This window comes from Pongo abelii, chromosome 5 (assembly GCF_028885655.2).
Source record: "Pongo abelii isolate AG06213 chromosome 5, NHGRI_mPonAbe1-v2.0_pri, whole genome shotgun sequence".
NCBI lineage: Eukaryota > Metazoa > Chordata > Mammalia > Primates > Hominidae > Pongo > Pongo abelii.
Window position 1 is genome coordinate 97,897,372 of NC_071990.2, and position 25,296 is coordinate 97,922,667.

Below are 25,296 nucleotides of genomic sequence, written 5' to 3' on the forward strand. Positions count from 1 at the left end.
GCATGTTGGCACACTCCTGTGATCCCAGCTGCTCAGGAGGCTGAGGCAGGAGAATAGGAGAATCATCTGAACCAGGGAGGCAGAGGTTGCAGCGAGCCGAGATCGCACCACTGTGCTCCAGCCTGGACGACAGAGCAAGACTCAGTCTCAAAAAAAAAAAAAAAAAAAAAATCAATCCAAGTATATTTATTAATAAAGAAATGTACCTCAGAAAAATATATTAGTCAGATGCTAACATATGTGTAACAATATTAATATGCTATAAAGTAGAATTCAAGATGAACAGAATTGGAAGGGAGAAAAAGTAGAAATTCTATGCTGACCAAAGTAACAATCTATCAGATAACAGTTATGAACCTATATTTACTTAACAAACCTTCAAAATACATTAGGAAAATGATAGAATCATGAGAAATTGACAAATTCTCAATCAGAGTTGGAGATTTTTAACACTCTTCTCTCTGAAACTGACAGATCATATAGATTTTTTTAAATGTAGACGGAGGATATGGATAGTATACATTCTCAGCACACATGAAACAATTATAAAAATGGTAGTTAAGTAGGTTGTTCTGATAAAGTACATAATTAGGACATAAAGGACTCATTAAAATCAGAAATCTGTAACAGAATTGATAATCTAGCCTCCTATCATATACTTGCAATTGTAAAAAATACTCTTAAAAGTCTATGAGATAAAGGGAAAATGAATATAGAAATTACAAAATATTTAAAACTGAATACCAAAAAAAAGCAGCATTCTTAATATGGACTTGAAGAAGCACAGTTATAGCCTTTTTGCAATTTGCGTTCCTTGGGAAGTAGACTCTGAGACAGAGATTAGTGTGAAGAGCCCTTGGACCCAATACCTGCAGAAGGGAGGTAAAGAAGGCAGGAAGGAGAAGTTGGTCTTCAATGCAAGCCCAACGACAGCCTCAGTGGACTCCACAGGGAACACAGGAGCTAAAATGTTTTTCAGAGTTGGCCAGTGTGATTAGGACTTTATATTCTTGCAAAGATTAGTCACTGGATGTGGGCCACCCCGGTACGTGTGGGACTTTGGGTGAAGCACTCACAGTAGCTGAGTCAATCCCTGAAAAGGCTGGCAGGTGAAGTTGGTCTGCCCACAGTTCTCTCAGCACCTAGGAATAAAGAATTCTTCATTAAAGAGGGATCTGAGTGGCACATCGGCACATCAGTGTCCTCTCCAAGCCTTGGTGCATTTATTTAAAAATAGGAAACATCCAAAATAAGAGCTATGCTTTCAACCCTAATAAAATAATTGGAAGTAAATAAGCATAAAAGCAGACATTTATGAAACGGCAAAAAAAATTTTATACTATTTTCTTTTTTTTGAGACGGAGTCTCCCTCTGTCACCAGGCTGGAGTGCAGTGGCGCGATCTCGGCTCACTGCAATCTCTGCCTCCTGGGTTCAAGCCATTCTCCTACCTCAGCCTCCCAAGTAGCTGGAACTACAGGCACCCACCACCACACCCGGCTAATTTTTTTTTTTTTCTTTTTGAGACAGAGTCTTGCTCTCTCGCCCACAGGGCAGCAATCTTGGCTCACTGCAACCTCTGCCTCCTGGGTTCAAGCAATTCTCCTGCCTCAGCCTCCCGAGTAACTGGGATTGTAGGTGCCAGCCACCGTGCCAGGCTAATGTTTGTATTTTTAGTAGAGACAGGGTTTCACCATGTTGGCCAGGCTGGTCTCAAACTCCTGACCTCGTGATCCACCCACTTCAGCCTCCCAAAGTGCTGGGATTACAGGCATGAGCCACTGCGCCTGGCCTTTTTGTTTTGTTTTGTTTTTGTTTTTGTTTTTTTGTGGGTTTTTTTTTTTTGTATTTTTAGTAGAGACGGGGTTTCACCATTTTGGCCAGGCTGGTCTCGAACTCCTAACCTTGTGATCTGTCCGCCTCAGCCTCCCAAAGTGCTGGGATTACAGGCGTGAGCCACCGCACCCAGCCTATACTATTTTTTAAAAATACAAATTATTTAGATAAACTTTGACCAAATTCTTCAAGAATTTCAAAAAAAATACAATATAAAAAATGAAAAAGGGTGTTATCTAGAGATGAAAAAAATGATTACAAGAAATAGTATAGAAACTCTATGCCAGTGAACTTCAAAACCTTGGTAACAAGTTTATGGAAAAACATAATTATCAAAAGTGGGCCTATTTTGTTGACAAAATAGGCACACATTTTGTCAGAAAGGCAATGGGCCCAGATTTTTTTCTTACTAGTACTATCAACTGTACTTAATAGCTGATTCCTATATTACATAAACCTGTTCTAAAGTCCAGAAGAAGATGGAAAGCCACACACCTCGTTTTATAAGACTAGCATAATGAGAACCATATCTCAATATAGATACAAAAATTATAAATAAAATACAGCCAAATTCAATAATCAGTTTCCAGTCCTCATTTTCCTCAATGCATCAGCATCTCAGTCACTTCCTATTTCTTCCTTGAAACATTTTCTTCATTTGGCTTTGTTCCACATTCTCCAGGTTTTCCTCCCACTTGCTGGCTGCTCCTTCTGAACCTTCCTTGCTAGTTTTTCCCAATCTCCCCAACTTCTTAAAATTACAGGACTGACCCAGGCTGAGTCCTTCCGCCTTGCTGTCTCTATTAGCTTCCATGGTGATCTCACAGGATCTCACACATACATGTATTCCTATATGATGATGTATTATATAGGGTAATATATGAGATAATATATTAGAGTCCTCCAGAGAAGCAGAACCAATAGGTTGTATATATAGAGAAAAAAAGATTTATTATAAGGAGTTGGCTCATACGATTATGGAGGCTGACAAGTCCCAAGATCTGCATTTGGCAAACTGGAGACCCAGGGGAGCCAATAGTGTTGGGTTTTTTATTTTAACTTTAGGTTTAGGGGCACATGTGCGGGTTTATTATGTGGGTAAATTGTGTGTCACTGATGTTTGCTGTATGAACGACCACATCACCATGTAGTGAGGACAGTACCCAACAGGTAGCTTTTCAACAATGGTGTAGTTTTACTGTCAGCCTGAAGGCCTGAGACCCAGGAGAGCCGATGATGTAGTTTCTGTTGGAAAGTTGGCAGGCGTGAGACCCAGAAAGGGCTGATGTTTCAGTTCAAGCCTGAAGATGGCATGTCCTGGCATGAAGACAGTCAGTAAAGGGAATCTCCTCTTTTTCAGTCTTTTGATTCTATTTAGGCTTTCAGTTGACTAGATGAGTCCCATCTACTTTAAGGAGGAAATCTGCTTTATTCAGTCTACTGATTAACATGTTAATTTCATCCAGAAACACCTTCACAGACATACTAGAATAATGTTTTACCAAATATCTAAACACCTGTGGCCGAGTCAAATTGGCACATGAAATTAACCACCAGAGATGATGACTGACAAATTTGTATTTCCAAATTGGACTTCCCCTAAAATTGTGAAATCATATGTCCAACAGCCTGCTTATCATCTCTAGTTGGATGTTTAAGAGGCATCACAAATCTAATACGTCCTAAATCAAACTTCCAGTTTCCTCCCACAAAACTGCTTATTGCACAGTTTTTTCAATTTCAGTTAATGGCAAATGTACAGTTAATGCAGGCCCCAATTATCTGGGTCATCCTTGACTCTATTTTCTTGCATCCACACTGCTGGCAGGTCCCCATAGCTGGACCTTCAAAATATATCCAGACTCCAGCCACTTCTAGTGCTACCACCCTGGTCTAAGCTACCATTATGTTTTGCCTGGAGTTTTGCAGTATCCTCCTACTCTGTTTTCCTTCTTCAATCCTTGATTCTTTGCAGTCTGTTTCAATACTGCAGCCCCAGTGAACCCACTGAAAACACAAATTGGATTGTCACTTCTGCTCAAACCCTATGATGGTTTCTACTGTCATGCAGAGTAACAGCCAACGTCTTTCAGGGTACATGATTCTACATCATCTGTCATCCCTCCTACAACTCTCAACCTCCATCCATTCCAGTCACACTGCCCTTCTTGCTATTCCTCAGACGGGCACCTGAGAATCTTTGCACAGCTGTTTCCTCTGCCTGGATTACTCCTCTAGATAGCTACATGACTTCCTTCCTTGCCCTCTGCAGGTCTTTGCTCAAATACTGTATTACCTTCTCAGAAAGGAGGACTTTAATTTTACCTGTATATACCTAATGCTAGATGACAAGTTGGTGGGTGCAGCGCACCAGCATGGCACATGTATACATATGTAACTTACCTGCACATTGCGCACATGTACCATAAAACCTAAAGTATAATAATGATAATAATAATAATAATAAAAGAAAAAAAAATAAATAAAATTTTATACCCTAAAAAAAAAAAAAAAAAAAATTTTACCTGTGATAACACCTAATTTTTTTTTTTTTTTTTGAGATGGAGTTTCACTCTTGTTGCCCAGGCTGGAGTACAGTGGTGCGATCTCAACTCACTGCAATCTCTGCCTCCCAGGTTCAAGCGATTCTCCTGCCTCAGCTTTCCAAGTAGCTGGGATTACAGGCACCTGCCACCACACCTGGCTAATTTTTGAATTTTTAGTAGAGATGGGGTTTCATCATGTTGGCCAGGCTGGTCTCGAACTCCTGACCTCAGATGATCTGCTGGCCTCAGCCTCCCAAAGTGCTGGGATTATAGGCATAAGCCACGGCGCCCAGCCCTGATAACCTAATTTTTAAAGAAGACTTATATTAGTTCATTTTCATACTACTATAAAGAAATACCTGAGACTGGGTAATTTATAAAGGTAATTTATAATACCTGAGACTGGGTAATTTATAAAATACCTGAGACTGGGTATATATAAATTATAAAGGTATTTATAAAGGAAAGAGTTTTAATTGACTCACAGTTCCACATGGCTGGGGAGGCCTCAGGAAACTTACAATCATGGCATAAGGCGAAGAGGAGGCAAGGACCTTCTTCACAAGGTGGTAGGAGCGAGAAGAGAGCAGGGGAAACTGCCACTTATAAAACCATCAGATATCGTGAGAACTCACTGACTATCATGAGAACATCATGGGGGAAACCGTCTCCACAATCCAATCACCTCCCGCCAGGTCTCTCCCTTGACATGTGGGGATTATGAGGATTACAATTTGAGATGAGATTTAAGTAGGGACAGAGATCCAAACCGTATCAACTATATTCATATATTACTAAATACATATAATTTAGAAATTGTAAAGACAAAAAAGCCACCATTTAAGTTTTTTAAAACATCTGAAGGCATAGGACTGGTTAGCGAAAGATCTTTCCCCTCTCGGGTTTTGGATCATATTTTTTCAGCATTGACAATCTATAAACTATAAGCTGACAATCTATAAACTATAAGCTGACAATCTATAAACTGAATTTATAGATACACTTGTAAATATAAAACTAATCAGTGTAACTTCTTTCAATTTCACAAGTAAAACTGATTTTCTTTAAAACTAAATATATATTTTTTGTTTTTATCCTTACAGAAGCTGCTGTGGGGGTGGGCAACACAAGGATGGCTCAGAAAATTTGGGTCACTGTCTCTGTTTTCTTTCTACACATGACAGTATGGCATTACTGATGCTGAGATTCATTTAAAATCCATTGTACCCATTCCTTAACATAGAATTTCTTGAATTCTTAGTGGATGCATACTGCTGAAATGGAGATTTAATTGTAAGTCCCAAAGACTAGTCACCCAGCAGGCTTTTCGCTGTTTTCTCAGATCCAGCTGGCCTAGTTCTACATGGATAGTATCACCTGAAGCCACTAGAGAACTAGGGGCCATGAAAATCCTTGGCTAACTAATTGGGAACCTAATGTGGTAACTGTGGTCTCTCTTCTCCTCAACTTGTAACTCTCTGGAGATACTAGAATCTGGTTCAGAAGAGAGTCCTGAAAAGCCGCAATAGGCTCTTCTTGTCTTGTCCTACAGCAATTGTGACTTTTGAAAAATGTATGAAAAAATATAGTCCAAGGAGCTGTAGAAATTGACAAAAAATCATCCAGAGATGAAAATGTGCTCAATTTCTCACCTAAATCATATTATACTGTTGTCTGTGAGTAGAAGTTGGCATTGTCCACTTTGTATCTGATGATTAATCATTTAGGTAGTATCTGTTAGGAAGAGGACTTGAGAAATAGCTTCTAATTTTAGTCAGAAAAAGTAGCACCATTAATAGTGGCCTTGACATTCTGCAAAGCCAAATTAAGCAGTCAACCTGGCATTTGATAAACAGCCTGTTACAGAGCCTCACATCTGGTAGATATTCAATAAGTATTAATTGCCTGGCTGACTATGAGCAGCCACATAGCTGCTGTAATAGAGTCTGCACATGGTGGTGGGATAAGGCTGATTCTGATGTACTGTGGGACAGGACCTTGTGAACATGAAGAAGTGTGTGGGTTTTTGTTGTTGCTTTTTTTTTTTCCTTCAAATTAAATGACTTCATAATTTCCTTTTGAAACTGAGCACATTTCATTAAAAATGGATTTCCTTTTGTCAATTCAAGGTAAGTTACCAGGTAACAGTGATATTGGTCAAATGTTACCTCTTTTTTAAATACAAAGCTGAGAGCCATCTAAAGAGCCATCATCATATTCCTCTTTAAAATTATTTGAATCAATGCCACAGAAATTGTTAACATTTCAGAGTCATTCATTTAATTTTCATTATCGTGTTTATAGTTAGTTCATTGTCTTCATTACAGTGAATGGATGGATAATGGTGAACTCTGGTCTGCATTTTATTCTTTTATTTAAACTGATTCACATCTACTAAATGTAAGTATTATGAAGCTAGAAAAATAGTTTTAAAGTAATAATAATAGCTAACATTTTTTATCATTTACACTGTGACAGTCATTGTGCTAAGCCCCTTTATATGTATTTGTTTCAAATATATATTGAAAGATCACTTTATTTTTCTGCCATATCTTTTCTATGCTTTTAATGTTATAACTTTTATGCTGTTTTATTTAAAGTAAAATTTGCATTCATGCTTATTTGGTCTCAGGTGTACAGTCAATCTCAGCTTCATCCAAAAGAAGACCACATGTTTAAAGGATAATAAAGCTGATGGAATTTTTAAACTCTTAAAAATTAGTGTTGAGTGAAGGCAGATGTTTTAAACAAAAGAGGAGAAGACATCCGATCCTGTGAGCCTGATGAATTGGTATAAAGAATTATTGGAATCTGTAGAAGTGCCATGATTCTGTTTATCGTCTTTGTAAAAAACTGATTTGGAACGAATTGTCCATAGAGTGGGATGATCCAGCTGCTTGTTGAATCGGTTGCTTTTCATTAGCCCATCTGATGTTGACTGCATTCTGGGCTTGCATGCCTGAACTCCTGAAAGATTGAATTATCAGTATGCTTCTCACTCGGAGAGCTGTGGCTCTAATGAGAGATTTTCATATCAAATAATTCATATCACTTTATAATCACAATACATGTATTAGATGCATTCTGATCCTGCTACAATTATGGGAATTAGCTAACTTCATGTGAGATTCCAGTAATAGATAGTAATGCATTTCTCAGGTAGGCAATGAATATTCATCCTTCTGAGGTCAACTGTGGTTGGAAGAAGTGGAGGAGAGGAGGTCTGTAAGTCTAAACACAGTCTGATGTCTGTTTGTCTTCCTTTGAATTGAAGGGCCTACTAGTTTCCCAGTTTGTCTGGCAGTCTTTCCAACTTGAGAGGGAGGCACGTGAGTAGGCACAGAAGAATGGTGGTGAACGGCATGGGTTCAAGTCCCGACTCTCCCTCTTACCAGCTTTATTGCCTTGAACCATTTGCTTAATTTCACTGGGTCTCATTTTCTCATGTTTAAAATGAGGTAATAGTAGTACCTGACTTCACAGAGTTGTGAAAATAAAACTTTAATTCAAGTAGGACTCTGACACAGGGCCTGCCACATGGTAAAGGCTGGGTAAACTTGAGTTGCTATTGTCATTGTTCTCATTATCACACCAGAGCTATAGGGAGGCCCTAGAAGAAAAAGCTATTTATCTTTCTTTTAATGATGGAGCAAAGCTCATTTCACCCAAGAGAAAATGAAGATCAAGATGGGTAATATGTAAAATATAATTATATAAATTTTGAGAAATAAATACATTATATATATATATACAAATGTTCATAGGATTAAAAGAAGTCCATCTAATTATTTTTTAAAAGGTGTTTGAAAGCTCGTGGATGATTCCTAAACCCTTTTGTTTCCCCATTTTATAAGATATAGAGACTTTGTATTAGCCTGCATGGACAAAGCATCAAATGTGTTTGCAGAAAACATGAGCTTGATGGGAGGATTGCTTGAGCCCAGGAGTTCAAGGTTGCAGTGAGCTATGATCATGTCACTGTACCCTAGCCTGGGTGACAAAGCAAGACCCTGTCTCAAAAAAAAAATTAACTTGGACATTTGGGAAGACTTGAACACTTCATATTCATAGAGCTGACCTGTTCTTAGATTAGGAAGGTGCCAGGGAAATGGTTGCTTAGCAACTAATGAGGTTAAATGAAACAGTCTGTTAGCTGGGCTCTTGCCCTGTCTGTGTGCATGCCTAATAAAGAAGATGGTCTCCAGTGGGTATTGGTTGACTCACAGCTGTCAAACAAAAGTGATGTATAAAATGCAAGAACGAAGGGAGGGTCCACACCTGGACTGGGCATCTATATTTATGGTCATATACCTTCCTTTATGTTAGATGTTGAAGAAAAAGTTATTAAGAGAGGACATTAAAAATAAGAGAGGGACTGTTGAAATTGAGGGTTAAAATTTTAAGAGCGATCATTAGTTTACATTGAGTTTTAAGAGACTAAGATAATAAGTGATAACTGAGGAAATTTCACACTATTATCTTCAACATTCTTCTAAAAAGTTCTCTATAGAAAAGGGACAACAGGGCTGGGCGTAGTGGCTTACACCTGTATTCCCAGCACTTTGGGAGGCCGAGGCAGGTGGATCATGAGGTCATGAGTTCGAGACCACCCCGGCCAGTATGGTGAAACCCCGTCTCTACTAAAAATACAAAAACCAGCTGGGCGTGGTGGCGTGCACCTGTAGTCCCAGCTACTCGGGAGGCTGAGGCAGGAGAATCACTTGAACCCAGGAGGCAGAGGTTGCAGTGAGCTGAGATTGCACCACTGCACTCCAGCCTGGGCAACAAAGGGAGACTCTCTCTCAAAAAAAAAAAAAAAAGAAAAGGGATAACAGATCTTATGGATGACATTGTGAATTCTAGGACAGAAATTGTGTGTTTTAGTACTTGTCTGCTCCTGGTCCCTATTTATACTCATGACAGACATTATGACTAGATCCTGACCACTCTCACTTGAGCTGGATGTGGCCTTACAGCCCTCAATGGGGCTCCAGGAAGCCATTACCAATATCAGATTGGGCAGGTAAGAAACTTCCTTGTCATTCTTTATGACAAATTGAAACTTGTTAAAAACTTCTACTTTTTGAATTCCATAGGAATATTCTGAGTGATTTGTGTCAAAAGCAGCTTTGAGGTAGCCACATGAAATTCATCTTAAGGAAAATTGATAAGAAGGAAATGGACCAGAGAAAATCAACCAAAATAATTAGGGGAAAAGGGAGACAGTGTGAAAGATTTGCCTGAAAGTTCTTACCACTGCCACCATTCACAAGCTTAGGATGATTTACTCTTTCAAAGACCATGTCCTTAAATCCACTTTCTTTCTTTTGAAATACCTTTTATTTCCTGTACAGTAATCACTCCCACCCCTCCAAATCTAGGGATCAGTCCTCCCATGCTGGGATTTGGACTCAGGCCTTCTGCCCAGCCTACAAAACTTCGAGCATTGGCTTCAAGCACTAACATTTTATGACTCCGAGAATTCGGATTAGATACTATTTCCAGTAGGAGACCCTAGAGCTGTTACTGTATATATTTGAAAGGCTGTTAAGCAGAAAAGAGAGTGAACTCATTGACCTTCTCCTATGACCAAGGGGAGAAAGTTATCAAGAAGGTGATTAGAAGTCAATATTTTGAAGGTTTTACTAATATTTCTCCAGCAAGGGACAGCCTGTCATGAAAAAATATTAGGTGTCTCATCACCTCAAGTATTCAAGTATGCAAGGAGTGCTGCAAGGGGGGGAGGACTGACTACCCCAGCTGTGCTTCTCAAACATTTATGTGCATGTGGTTCACCTGGGGTTCTCGTTAAAACTCAGCTTTCCCATCTAGTAAGTGTGGGGTAGGAGCCGAGATTCTATATTTCTTACAAGTTCCTTGGCAATACCAACGCTGCTATTCCAGGGACCACACCTCAAGTAGGGAAGGGCCAGTGATCTCTAAAGTGTTAACATTCCAAAATTCCATTTGCAGAAGAGAGGCTAGAGTTTAGTCTTGCTTCTTACACACACCCAGCACAGCTTTGAAAACCACATAGGAGTCTCTTCTGGTCTTAGAGAATTCTCCCTGAATTCCTATCATATTTTCCTCAGTAAAGAATCCCCCTCTCTGTCTCCTCAGTTGCTTCACTTCTTTCTTTCTCCAGGCTTTCAATCTTTTCTGATATCACTGTTCTCTAAGTAAGTTTCCTTTTTTCATACTTTCTCTGATCCATGCAGACTCTAATCACAACTGCTCAGTCATTCCTTCGTGCAAGCCCCAAATTCTGTCTTAGGACAGCTGTCAAAGTGCAGGAAATCTAGGTTATATCTCAGTTGGGGTGTCCTTAGAAGTTTGTGAAGAGCAGGATTGTGCCATTGGCTGTCATATGAGAGAGATCAAACAGCCTCTTCAATTAATTTGATTCATTCAATAATGGTTTAGCAAATATATTCAATAAGAAAGAGTAAAAGTGCCATCCCTAAACACCTGAAAGAGGCAAATTTGTGACAGATAAAACAATGGACTTCTTTGTATGGTAGGTAGGAATGTATTATGATCCCACGTTCAGGGGATACAATTAGAAAGTAACAGAACCACCAGAGGAATAAGGAGAACCATAGGGATCTGAGAGGGCAACCCAAGGCTGAAGTCAAATGTGTGGATGCCACTTTCCAGAAGACAGAAAGACTGGCAGGGACAAATTTTGTGAGTTACCCAATTGCATGGTGAGCAGCAGTTTCTGGCCTTCACAATTACCGTAACTTTGGCTAAGAAACAACAAGATTTGTGTCCTTTTTTTATTCCACCCTTTCCTCTCCCAGAAGACTCAGGTCGTTGAAACATGGCCACATTCAGGAAGAGGAAAATTCTAAACAGACAGGATAAACCATAATGATGCTTGTTTTGAAGGGCTCATTATCACTGTATAGTTAATTTAGGAAGCAACTGTGCCAAGAGCAAAGCTGTGAAACACAGCTAGATCCTTTAAATAAACAAGCTACATATTTGAAGATTTTAGAAAAAAACAATATGTAACATAACTTTTAGCATATAAGATGGATCTTTATGTGGTTAAGGTGAGGGAAAATTGGTATTTTAGAGATATTAATTTGTGTTGCCTAATTATATTTACAGTAATATAATTTTACTGTTTTAGTTTGTCTTGTGATATTTTATTCTCTGACAGTATTATTATACTATGGGAGGAAAAATTAAAACAATTGTAAAGAGGAAAGAAAACCACCAACCAAACATCCTCACTCTTTCATACCATTTAGCTCTCCAGGTGGATTGGGTTATTTTTTTCATTTGCAAGATAAAGGAGGTAAATAGTCCAATTTAACTGTGATTGGGACCCTCCTCTCCCTAATGGAAGGGAATGGGCTATTGCAGTTAATTGAATGGTCTCATTAACTGAGATTTACTACCCATTCTATATGTGAGGTGTAACCAAAATGTAATAAAGGCTAATAACCATTAACACTAAATTGAGCAAAATGTAATCTTTGTTGATTCAGAAGTTAGTTCAAATCTCTGTAATGCCTCATGGCCATTGTAAACATCACTAATTATGTAACAGTGGGCATATAGAAGATGTAAGATGTAATGGATCTACTGTAATCATTGCGAGTTGCTCTTTTCAATGACTTCCTTAAACATGTCTTTTTACTTTCATTTAACTCTGTTTAATGCTTATAAAATGTAAGGGTTGAATGTACCTCCAAACGATTCAGTTATTTCACCTGTAAGATTATTTGTATTCTTGATAAAATGGGAGTCGCAGTGGTTTTGCCTGTGTTCGGTGTAACTCCAAAGCTGCACATAGTTTGCCAGGTAAAAAGATTATATTTTACCAGATGCTTTAAAAAGTCTATCATCTGCCATTTTACTTATCTATGAAGATGTAGTAGAATTTTTGTCAGTTTTGTGTCGTAAGGTACCACCCTAAAATGTAGCTGTAACTAATCTTGTGTCTGCATGACAACTAACATGACAAGAAAACTTCACGTACTGTGATTTTAGGACTCAATTTGCATCACTTCTGTGTGAAATAAAGAGGGAATAACACACCATAAATCCACACCTCCCTCTGTGGTAGGCACTTAAAGTGGATTATATACTCACAAACTAGGTTTTCAATTAGAAAGGTTTGTTGTTGGTGGCAGCACATTATCAGCCACAAATGAGCTGTGATGACTGTAAATCTCAGCCTGGCCGAGGCTCTCCCGAAGACAAAATCTTGTGAACCAAGCATGAGTCTGTGCAATGCTTTCATATTTCTAAGCAGAACTTTATCCCATGCTTTGGCAGAATGTTGTGACTTGATAGAGAACATTGACATATGTTCTTTTTTTTTTCTGAATGTCTAGCTTTGAACTCACTTATGTTTCTCAAATGTTTAGCTTACAGTAGATGCTCTTTCTCTTTAGTTACGATTTTACATTTTGGTATCTAAAACACCTTACATGCAGAACATTCTCTGTTACATAGAATGAATTCTTTTTGTTTATGACACTATAGGGTGGTAGGACATCATCTGCAGATGAGTTTTGAAGATCATATTGGTCGATTCATTCATTTTCTGTATTTATTGCGTGTATGCACTCCTAGGATCTGGGGGCACCACAGTGAGAAAAGGAGATATGGCACCTGCCTTCATGGAGCCTGCAGTCTACCTTTTCAAGATGTTATATGCTTAAAAATATTACTGTTGGTCTCATCACCTCTTTTGCTGCCAAGGAGACTTTGACCTTCCTCCTGGTCTCTAGCAGGTCTCTGGACATTGTTTCACTAGTTCGGATAGACTAGGCAACTGGTGTTTCACTGTACCAAATGGCCAAGTTCTTCCTTATCACCAAGTGGTATCCAATGAGGCTCTTCCTAATTGAGATGTCTTTTAAATGTATTATACCCAAGACATTGACCTTGATATAATACTTCCCCTTTTTTAATCTTTAGGTTAATTCTAGTTTTTAAAAATTATAAGCATTAAGTTTTTAACTTTTTTTTTTTTTTGAGGTAGAGTCTCACTCTTTTGCCCAAGCTGGAGTGCAGTGGTGTGATCATGGCTCACTGCAGCGTCAAACTCATGGGGTCAAGTGATCCTCCTGCATCACCGTCTTGAGTAGCTAGGACTACAGGTTCAGACCACCATGCTCAGCTAATTTTTTTTTATTGTTTGTAGAGATAGGGTCTCCCTATGTTGCCCAGCCTGGTCTCAAACTCCTGGCCTCAAGTGAACTTCCAGCCTCAGCCTTCCAAAGTGATGGGATTATAGACATGACCCACAGTGCCTGGCATTGTTAACTTTCTAAAACAGTATGATGTGATGTCAAAGTGGAAGTTCTGTCTTTATAGAAGTGGTGGTGATGATTTTTATAATGGGGTCATTCCATAAAGTAGAAGTCTAGAAGTATGTTGCAAAAGTAAAGTCCTGAAGCCAGGGATAGGGATTTAGAGTGAGACTGTCATTTGGAAACTATTTGAAATGAATGGATTTAGTCAGCAGTTGAGTGGAGGGTGCTGTTTCTCGGCTCTCATTTCAATTGGAATCAAAGGGAGACATGGGACAGCAAGACAATCAACCTGGATTATAGCAACAGTTTCTACCTGTTAAACATTTACTGTGTGCCACATATTATGCCTAACATTAAGCATAATTGTATTTAAACCTATAACAACCCTGTGAAGTTGGTATTATTCCCCTTTTACAGATAAAGAGCCTGAGGCTTAGCCTCAGTTTCAAGATAGCCAAAGTTTCAAGATAAATTGCCCACATGACCAGTAGGTTATAGAACCAGATGTATCTTCCTGCATAGTTCTGAACATTAAAAATAAAACAAAGTTTTTAAAAGGGAGTTGTTTGAAATACATAAGTAATACATGTTCATTGCAATGATCCAAAAGATACTTACGTAAACAGAATAAAATTAAGTCTCTTTTTTCCCTCTACAATCGTACTCTATAATATAGCAATTATAGATGCATTTAATTGTATTGATATAAAATAATTACCAACATGGTGTTCCTTTATTGCTCATACAAACGTGCAAATATAGATATACATTATTTAAGGAATTGTGTTTTCCTCCCAACTCTACTAACTCTGATGAGGATCCCTATTCTATGCCAGTGTTGCCCTGATTACTTTTGAAAGACCCTAGAAATGTAGATTTTTAAAACTCCTTTGGCAGCCTCTTTTGTTTTTTTAACCTTTGTTCTCAGGAAGTTTTTCTATTTCATTAACCCAGATCATTCTTCTGCAGTTTAAGCTATTTGAGTCCTGCTGTATATATGGGATTGGTGGCAAGCAGGTGGTCAGCACATCAGGGGCAATTGCAACTTGGAAGATCTGAAAAAAGAACTTGGTTGGTGTGGGGAATGTTAAAAACTTAACCACCCATGTAATAAAAAGCAGACACTGAAAACAACTGAAATTTCTTTCAGGTTCTTTCAAGAAGTTTAGAAGCAAATTCAACATTTTATAAACTAAAGGTTTTTACTTAACTGTGATCTGTTTTTTAATTTTGGAATTTCAGGTAGTCTTCTGCAAATGCATAAACAAAATCTACTTAACTCTAAAGGCAATTTCCTGTTAGCCTTTTTTTATCTGTAGCCACACTTGATTTAAAAAAACAACAACAGAAACTGGTGCTTCTCCTAACATAGCAATCCTTTTAGCCAGGGAATACATAAAAGAAACTTCACTACATTTTATTGTTACCACAAAATATAAATTTTACTAAGAGCTTGCCATATGTCAGGCACTGTTCACTTTGTATGTATACTTAATAGACCACAGTATAGTGTCAACATAACTTTTATATGTACTGGGAAACCAAAACGTATGTCTGACTCACTGTATTATGGTATTTGCTTTATTAAGTTGGTCTGGAACTAAACCCACCGTATGCCTATATAAGTGAGAAGATCATTCAATATTTGTCTTTCTGTGTCTAGTTTATTTCACTTAGCATAATGTCTTCCAAGTTCATCCATATTGTTGCAAATGGCAGGATTTTCTTCTTTTTTAAGGCTAAATAATGTTCGTATGTGTGTGTATATCTCACATTTTCTTTATCCATTCATCCGTTGAGGGATATTAAGATTGTTTCCATATTGTGGCTATTGTAAATAATGCTGCAATAACCATGGGAGTGTGGCTATCACTTTAAGATACTAATTTCATTTTCTTTGCATACATACCCAGAAGTGAGATTGTTAGATCATAAGGTAGTTCTTTTTAAATTTTTTTTAGTACCCTCTCTACTGTTTCCCATAATGGCTGTACCAATTTATATTCCAACCAACAATAAACAAGGATTCCCTTTTCTCTACAACCTCATCAACACTTATCTTCTGTCTTTTTGGTAATAATTATTCTAACGGGTGTGAGGAGACACCTCATTGTGGTTTTTACTTGCTTTTCCCTGATGATTAGTGATGTTGAGCATCTTTTTATATACCTGTTGCCCATTTGTATGCCTTCTTTGGAAAAATGTCTATTCAGGTCCTGTGACCATTTTAAAATTCAGTTATTTAATTATTTATTTATTTTGCTATTGAATTTTGAGTTCCTTAAATATTTTGGATATTAACCCTTTATCAGATATATGGTTTGCAAATATTTTTCCCATTCTGTGGGTTGCCATTTTAATCTGTTGATTGTTTCCTTTGGTATGCACAAGTTTTTAGTTTGATGCAAGCCCACTTATTTTTGCTTTTGTTGCCAGTAGTTTGGTGTCATATCCAAAAAATTATTGCCTAGACCAGTGTCAAGGAACTTTTCCCCTACATTTTCTTCTGTATTGTTTCAAGTCTTACATTTAAGTCATTAATACATTTAAGTTAATTTTTGCATATGATGTGAGATAAGGGTTCAATTCTATTCTTTGGCATGCGGATGTCAAGTTTTTCTTGCACTGTATATTGAAGAGCCTGTCCTTTCCCTATTGTGTGTTCTTGGCACCCTGTCAAAGATTACCCTGTCAAAGATCAGTTTACCATAGATGCATTCATTTATTTCTGGGATATTCTGTTTGTTGGTCTATATATCTGTTTTTATGACAGTACTGTACTGTTTTGATTACTGTAGCTTTGTAATATATTTTGAAATCAGGAAGTGTGATGCCTCCAGCATGTTCTTTTTGTTTAAGATTTCTTTGGCTATTCAGGGTTTTTTGTGGTTCCATTTGATTTTAGCACTTTTTTTTCTATTTCTATAAAGAATGCCACTTGGATTTTGATAGGGATTGTGTTGAATGTATACATGATTTTGGGTAGTATGAACATTTTAACACATTTTTTTCAATCCATGGACATGGATGTCTTTCCATTTTATCTGTGTCTTTGATTTCCTTCACCAATGTTTTATAATTTTCAGTTAACAAGTCTTTTACTTCTTTGATTACATGTATGCCTAAGTATTTTCTTTGTTATTGTAAATGGGATGGTTTTCTTAAATTTCTTTTTGATGACTTTCCTGTTTGTGTACACAAATACCACTGATTTTTGTATGTTAATTTTGCACCAAAAAACTTTGTTAAACTCATTTATTAGTTCTAACATTGTTTTTTGTTTGAATCTTCAGGGTTTCCTACGTATATAATCATGTTATCTGTGGAGGTAATTTCACTTTTTCCTCTCCCGTTTGGATGCTTTTTATTTCTTTTTCTTGTTTAATTGCTCTGGGTAGGACTTCCAGTACTAAGTTGAATAAAAGTGGTCTCTCGTCTTCTCTTGCCATCTTCCTTTGTTATTTGATTATTTTTGTAGTATTTGCCTTGATTCTTCTCTATTTATCTTTTGTATATCTATTATAAGTTTTTTTCTGTGTGGTTACCTCAAGGCTGGCGTAAAATGTCTTGTAGTTACAATGGTCTATTTTAAGTTGATAACAACGTAACTGCACACAAAAATTCTACATTTTTACCACCTCCCCCAAACTTTGTGTTTTTGCAGTCAGAGTTTAATTCTTTTTATATTGTGTATCCATCAACAAATTTTGGTCTTTTATCTTTTAAATGTTGGGGTAAAAGTAACTTACACACCACCATTACAGTGTTACATTATTATATATTTGTCTGTATATTTACTTTTGCCAGTGAGATTTATGTTTTCTTATGCTTTCACATTACTGTTTAGCATGTTTTTGTTTTCAATTTGAAGAACCCCCTTAGCCATTTCGTGTAAAATAGGTCTAGGAGTGACAAACTCTCATTTTTTGTTTCCTTGGGAAAGACTTTCTCTTTCATTTATTTTTAAAGGATAGTTTTGCCAGATATTGTATTCTTGGCAGTTTTTTTCTTTCAGTATTTTGAATGTATCATCCCACTCTCTTCTGGCCTGCAACATTTCTACTAAAAAAAAAAATCCACTGATTGTCTTATGGAGGTGGTTTCCTTATACGTGACAAGTCACTTTTCTTTTGCTTCTTTCAAAATTCTCTGTCTTTAACTTTTGAAAATTTAATTATAATGTATCCTCGTGCAGATCTCTTTGTATTCAACTTATTTAGGATTTTTTGGGGTTAATCAATCTGGATGTCCTCTTCCTTACCCTGATTTAGAATGTTTTTGATAATTATTCCTTTTCAATAATCTTTCTTCTCCTTTCTATTTCTCTTCTCTTTATTAAGCTTTCATAATCTGTATCAGTTTACTTGATATTTTTCCATAAAATCCATAGGTTTTCTTTACTCCTTTTTATTCTTTTTTCTTTTTTGTCCTCTGACTGGATAATTTTAAACGACCAGTGTTCAGGTTTACTAATTCTTTCCTCTGCTTGATCGAGTCTGGTATTGAAGCTCTCTGTTGCATTTTTTTATTTCATTTATTGTGTTCTTCAGCTTCAGAATTTGTTTGCTTCATTTTTGTGGTTTACATTTCTCTAACTTTCCCTTTCATTCATGTATTACATAAAATTTACATTTCTCTAACTTTCCCTTTTGTTTATGTATTATTTTCCTGATATTATTGAGTTGTCTATCTGTGTTCGATGATAATTTCTTAAAACAATAATTTTGTCAGGCAATTCATAGGTCCACATTTCTTTGGGATCGTTACTGGAAATTATCATATTCCTTTAGTGGTGTTATGTTTCCCTGACATTTCATGTTCCTTGTAGCCTTGCATTGGTGTCTGAACATTTGAAGGAGCAGTTACATCTTTCAGATATTACAGACTGGCTTTGGTGGGGAAGACTTTCACCTGAGGTGTGATGATACCTGAGGTGTGATGATGGGTGGGGTGTGTGGTGGTTCTGGGTCCAATGCAAGTTCTGAGGGATGTGCAGGGGCACTGGTTTCGGGGATTGTGTGACACTGTCATGGTGCATGGGGGTGCCAGGTCCTGGTGCAGGTGTAAGACAAGTGATATCACACCCAGGTGTGGGCTCATGTGAAGCCATACCAGATGCAGAGTGCCAGAGTGGCCGCCTCCAGCTCCAGGGGATGCAAGGCATGGGCTCCAGGCATCTCTGTCAGCTGGGGTTTCTGTTGGTAAAGACTGGGGATCTTTAGCAGCAAAGACTGTAGGAATCCTCCTGCTCTTTTCCCCTACAGGGGGATATAGTGGTCAAGGCAATTTCTATTGGCACTAAGCTGTACTATGTGGAACATCCTCAGTTCTAAAAAATGTTCAATTTTTAAAATTTATGATAAAGTAAATTTCTGAAAGTTAAATACATTATGAATGTTAGCTTTTTAATATATCAAATATAATTGAATATATTATATGTTAAATACTCCCAATAGCTTTAAGATATTTTGAATGTTATTTTATTTTTTCAAATTGTAAGTTTTTAAAATATATTTTAGAAAATTTCTTAAATGGCAAGAGAGCAATAATTTAGTGTTTCTAACAGTAAAAAGTTTAACTATAAATTAAGCTCTCAAAAATAATCCTTTTAATTATGAAAACATAAAACTTTCTAATGCAGTGAGATGGAAATGAAGATCTTTACAAGGAATAATGGGTCATCAGTTTATATTGTCCATCTTATACATATTAATTTAAAATGTATAGACTTGTGAGGATAAAAAAATACATTTGTTAAAATAAAATCCTATTAGTTCAATAGTACAAAGAATATAAAATACCTAGGAATCAATTTAACCAAAGAAGTAAAATATCTATACAAGGAAAACTATAAAACACTGACGAAAGAAGACGATGCCAAAAAAAGGGAAAGATACTCCATATTCATGGATAGGAATAATTAATGCTTCTAAAATAAGAATACTATCCAAAGTAGTTTACAGATTCAATGCAGTCCATATCAAATTTTCAATGACATTCTTCACAGAAATAGAAAAAAATCTTAAATATAAATGGAACCACAAAAACCCCAAATAACCAAAGCCACCCTGAGTAAAAAGAACAAAGACATTACACTATCAGATATCAAAATGTACTACAAAGCTATAGTAACTAAATTAGCCTGGTACTGGCATAAAAACAGACACATAGATCAATGGAATAGAATAGGTAACCCAAATATAAATCCACACATTTACAGACAACTTATCTTTGCAAAGGTGCCAAGAACATACAATGGGGAAAGGACAGTCTTTTTAATACATGGTGTTGGGAAAATTGCATAACTATATGCAGAAGAATGAAACTACACCCTTATCTCTCACCATACACAAAAATCAAATCCAAATGTATTAAAGACTTAAATCTATGGCCCCAACTATGAAATAACTAGAAGACAATATTGGGGACGTGCTCTAGGACATTGGTCCGGGCAAAGGCTTTTTGGGATTAAGACCCCAAAAACACAGGCAACCAAAGCAAAAATAGACAAATGGAATTTCATCAAGCTAAAAAGCTTCTACACAGCAAAGGAAACAATCAACAAAGTGTAGAGCAAACCCACAGAATGGGGACAAATATTTGTAAACTACCATCTGACAAGGGATTGATAACCAGAATATATAAGAAGCTCAAACAGTTCACTAGCAAAAAAAAAAAAAAAAAAAAAAATCCCATTTAAAAATGTGCAAAAATAGATATTTCTTAAAAGAAGACATACAAATGTCCAATAGATATATTTTAAAAAATGCTGAAGGTCACTGAACATCAGAAGATGCAAATCAAAACTACAATGAAATACCTCACCCCAGTTAAAATGGCTTTTATCAAAAAGAGAGGCAATAACAGATTCTGGCAATGATATGGAGAAAGGGGAACCCTAGTACACTGTTGATGGGAATAAATTAGTACAGCCACTATGGAGAACAGTATGGAGTTTCCTCAAGAGACTAAAAATGTAGCTAGCATATGACTCAGCAATTTTACTACTGAGTATATATTCAAAAGAAAGGAAATCAGTATTTTATATATATATATATATATATATATATATATATATGTATCTCCAAAAGGAAGGAAATCAGTATGTCTGCACTCCCATGTTTATTGTAGCACTGTTCACAATAGTCAAAATTTGGAATTGGGCTGGGTGCAGTGGCTCACACCTGTAATCCCAGCTCTCCAGCACTTTGGGAGGCTGAGACGAGTGGATCACTTGAGGTCAGGAGTTCGAGACCAGCATGGCCAACATGGTGAAACCCCGTCTCTACTAAAAATACAAAAATTAGCCGGGTATGGTGGCACGTGCCTGTAGCCCCAGCTACTCAGGAGGCTGAGGAAGCAGAATTGCTTGAACCCAGGAGGCGGAGGTTGCAGTGAGCTGAGATCATGCCACTGCACTCCAGCCTGGGTGGCAGAGCAAGACTCTGTCTCAAAAAAAAAAAAAAAAAAAAAGAAAAAGAAAAAAAAAATGGAATTAACTAAGTGCTTATCAGTGAATGAATGGACAAAGAAAATGTGGTATATATACCCAAAGAAATATTATTTAGCCATAAAAAATGAAATCCTGTCATTTGCAGCAATGTGGATGGAATTAGAGGTCATTATGTTAAGTGAACTAAGCCTAGCACAAAAAGACAAATATTGTAAGTTGTCACTCATATGTGAGAGCTAAAAAAAGTGAATCTCATGAAGACAGAGAGTAGATTGGTGGTTACCCTACCCAGTAGGCTGGGAAGGGTCGTTGGGAGGGGCAGGATGATGGGGATATTGAATAATGGGTGCAAATATACAGTTTAATAGAAGAAATAAGACCTAGTGTTAGATCAGTAGAGTGACTATAGTTTACAGTAATCTATTGTACACTTGAAAATAGCTAGAAGAGAGCCGGGCACAGTGGTTCACGCCTGTAATCCCAGCACTTTGGGAGGCTGAGGCAGGCAGATCACAAGGTCAGGAGTTCAAGACCAGCCTGGCCAATACGGTGAAACCCCATCTCTACTAAAAATACAAAAATTAGCCAGGAGTGGTGGCGGGCACCTATAGTCCCAGCTACTCGGGAGGCTGAGGTAGGAGAATCGCTTGAACCTGGGAGGCAGAGGTTGCAGTGAGCCGAGATTGCGCCACTGCACTCCAGCCTGGGTGACAGAGCGAGACTCCTTCTCAAAAAACAAACAAACAAAACAAAGAAAAGAAAATTGCTAGAAGAGAATAATTTGAATGTTTTAAGCATAAAGAAAAGACATTTTAAGGTGATAGATATCTCAAATACACTGATTTGGCAATTAAAAATTACGACTATATTAAATTATCATATGTACCCCTGAAATATGTACATTCCTTAGGCATTGATAAAATTTAAATAAATAAATAAAATTGCTAAAAGACGAATATGATACATTGGCAAAAGTAAAAAAAAAATCACATTTTTTCAAATTAAAAAAATTCAGCATGCACTAAATACCACATAACATAGTGAGGTTTTTTGTTTTTGTTTTTTACGACTATAAAGTTAGCTAAACTGCAGAATCTCAGGGAACAGTTCCCACAAAACTTCTCTCATTATCAGTGAACAAAATTGAATTCTCTTTATATTTCTTAAGTAAAAGGTTAAAGGTGCACAAATTAGCATGGGGATGTATTTTTTTTTTCCTTTTAAAATGCATTTGTTTAATTTGGCAAGTTTTTGTTTTTTTAATTTCAAATTTTCATTTGGCATACTGATTTGCAGTAAATTGGCCATTTGGAGAATTGGTTGGGGTCAAATTCACTTGCACTGAATAGCTTAGTGGTTCTCAAATTCAAGTGGGCATGAGAGTCACCTGGAGGGCCTATTACAGCACAGATTGCTGGGCCCCGCTTGGAGTATCCGTTTCAGTAACTCTGCATTGGGGCCCTGAGAGTCTGTACTCAGACGTGTTCCCAGGTGATGCTGATGTCGCTCGTCCAAGGGCTACACTTTGAGAACTGAAACGGAGTGTGTGATACATGCCTTTGTATCCCCACCCAAATCTCATCTTAAATTGTAATCCCCATAGTCCCTATAATCCCCACATGTCAAGGGAGAGACCAGGTGGAGGGTAATTGGATCATGGGGGTGATTTCCCCCATGCTGTTCTCATGATAGTGAGTGAGTTCTCACAAGATCTGACGGTTTTATAAAAACCATCCGCTTCCCTCGGCACTTCTCCTTTCTGCTGCCTTGTGAAAAAGGTGCCTTGCTTTGCCTTCGCCTTTGCCTTCCACCATTATTGTAAGTTTCTTGAGGCCTCCCCAGTCATTCTGAACTGTGAGTCAATTAAACCTCTTTCCTTTATAAGTCACCTAGTCTCAGGCAGTTCTTTATAGCATACGAAAATGAACTAATAGAATGGCAGATGAGAGGAACTAGCTGTTTCATTGGACTGAGGCAGAAAAAAGCAGAGAAGTCAGAAGATGAAGGCTTTTCATGTCCTATTGGGCAGGATGTTTGGCATTGCTGCATATAACTTGGTAGCAATGAGAATCCAGGACCAAGAGAAAGCGTTCGGTGGGCCTAAATACCATCACCTCAAAATGAGACTGTGTATTACAAAAGAAGTACTATATATAGTGAGGAATGCCATCCTGTGTGTGTTGTTATTGTAACTGTTCAGACATCAAAATGATTTGCAGTGGTTTGTGTGAATGACACTTTGTAGAAGCATTTCAAAAATCAAAATCAATTATTAATTTCTAAAACCTTTTTTTCCCCTAGTCTCTCTAGAATTTTGTCTTGCTCCCTTGCTTTCAAAGTCTCATCATTGTCTTTCTCCCTTTCCTCACCTCAGGCAATGTTCAGTCTTTGTATGGTGGAAAGTGGAGCTGATGAGGTTAATTTGCACGGTGTGACCAGCCTTGGCCTAAAGCAGGCTCTGGAGTTTGCATACACAGGACAGGTATGGTATTAAACATGATCTGTAAAGTTTAACATTTTAACTACACCTAACCAAAGAGATTATCCTTGAGGTATGAGATTTAGTTATTGTTCTTGTTACTTATTTTGATGTTAAAAATAAGATTCACATCCTCTTAATTTTATGACTAAAGTTATGGAAAGGTAAGTAAAGCAATTTGATTTTTTAATATGATCCAGTGAACATAGTATTTTAAATTTAACTCAGTGCTTGCTGGTGTAATTTTTTGAATATCTTAAAGAACTATCATAAGGGAAAGAGTTTGCAAGATAATGGATTCTCATTGTTATCTCCGAAGCTCGGTGACTCAATCATGGCTTTATTGCCTTAAAAACAGGCAAAAAATTTAGAGCCCCCAAAATTTATGTCCAACGTCTTGGTAGCATGTCCTTCACATATCTCAGAGTCAGAATTGAAGGCATTTAGATTAGTAGATTGTGATGGTTTGAAATCCTAATACATTCATGACTAAAATTGTTATAGGATTTATAGGACATCAGAGGATATCCATTTACATTTGAGAACTACTCAAATAAATCAATTCAAATACAGACTGGATGTTTAGCTCCCCTTTTATAAATTGTTGTTCTTTAACACCATTTCATCCAACTTGGATTTAGTATCTTCTATGCTAAAATGAAAGCGTCTTCTCTTGAGAGGCTCACATCCTAGTGAGAGAAAGACAGGCAAATACATGATTAAAATCCTCACTGGTATTGGAGTTATAACAGAAGCAGAATACAAAACAGAGTGGGAGAAGGATGCATGTGGTAAGGTGTGGCTACCAGTACAAAATTTTACAGATAGGGTGGTATTTGTGTCTTGAAGAATGTGTGGGAGCTCATTTTTCTACTGAATTTTATTTTTGTTTTATTCTTAATTAGCAAATAATCATTGTATATAATTATGTGATGTAAATGTGATGTTCTGATATATGTTTACAATGTGGGATGATTAAATCAGGCTAATTAACAAATTTGTCACCTCACCTACCTATTTTTTTTGTGGTGAAAACATTTAAAATGCACTCTTCTAGCAATGTTGAACTATACAATGCATTATTATTTATTATAGTTACCATTCTGTGAAGTAGATTACTAAAGCTTATTCCTGCTGTCTAACTGAAACTATATACCCTTTGATCAACATCTCCCCTTGGCCCATCCACCCCTGCTACAGTTTGGATGTTTGTCCTCTCCAAATCTCATGTTGAAATTTGATCCCCAGTGTTGGAGGTCGGGTCTGTAGGTGGATGTTGGGGTCATGTTCATTGATTCTTCATGAATAGACTGATGCTCTCCCTCAGGGTGTGAGTGAGTTCTCACTGTTAATTCCTGAAAAAGCTATTTATTAAAAAGAGGCTGGCACCTCTTTCCCACTCTCTTGCTTCCTCTCTTACTATGTGATCTTGGCACATGCCAGCTCTGCTTCTCCTCTGCCATGAGTGGAAACAGCCTGAAACCCTCACCAGAAGCAGATGCTGGAGCCATGTTTCTTGTTTAGCCTGCAGAACCATAAGCCAAATAAACCTCTTTCTTATATAAATTACCCAATCTCAGGTATTCCTTTATAACAACTCTAAATGTACTAAGAAAACACCCTCCCCTAGCCTTTGGTAACCATCATTCTACTTGCTACTTCTATGAGTTCAACTTTTTTAGATTCAGCATATAAGTGAGATCAT

General features: G+C 37.2%; 1 protein-coding gene across 6 annotated transcripts in view; it reads left to right on the forward strand.

Annotated features, from left to right (window-relative positions):
* The window catches only part of KLHL32 (kelch like family member 32), a 215,734-nt gene that overhangs the window by 93,840 nt on the left and 96,598 nt on the right, over positions 1-25,296 (forward strand). For 4 of the 6 annotated variants that reach the window (XM_002817169.6, XM_024248574.3, XM_054557906.2 and 1 more), the window contains exon 4: positions 23,487-23,594. In XM_002817169.6, the coding sequence (XP_002817215.1) occupies positions 23,487-23,594 (108 nt within the window). Of the gene's footprint in view, positions 1-23,486; positions 23,595-25,296 lie in introns of those variants that run through there. The other 2 variants (XM_063724913.1, XM_063724914.1) reach the window with 1 other exon arrangement.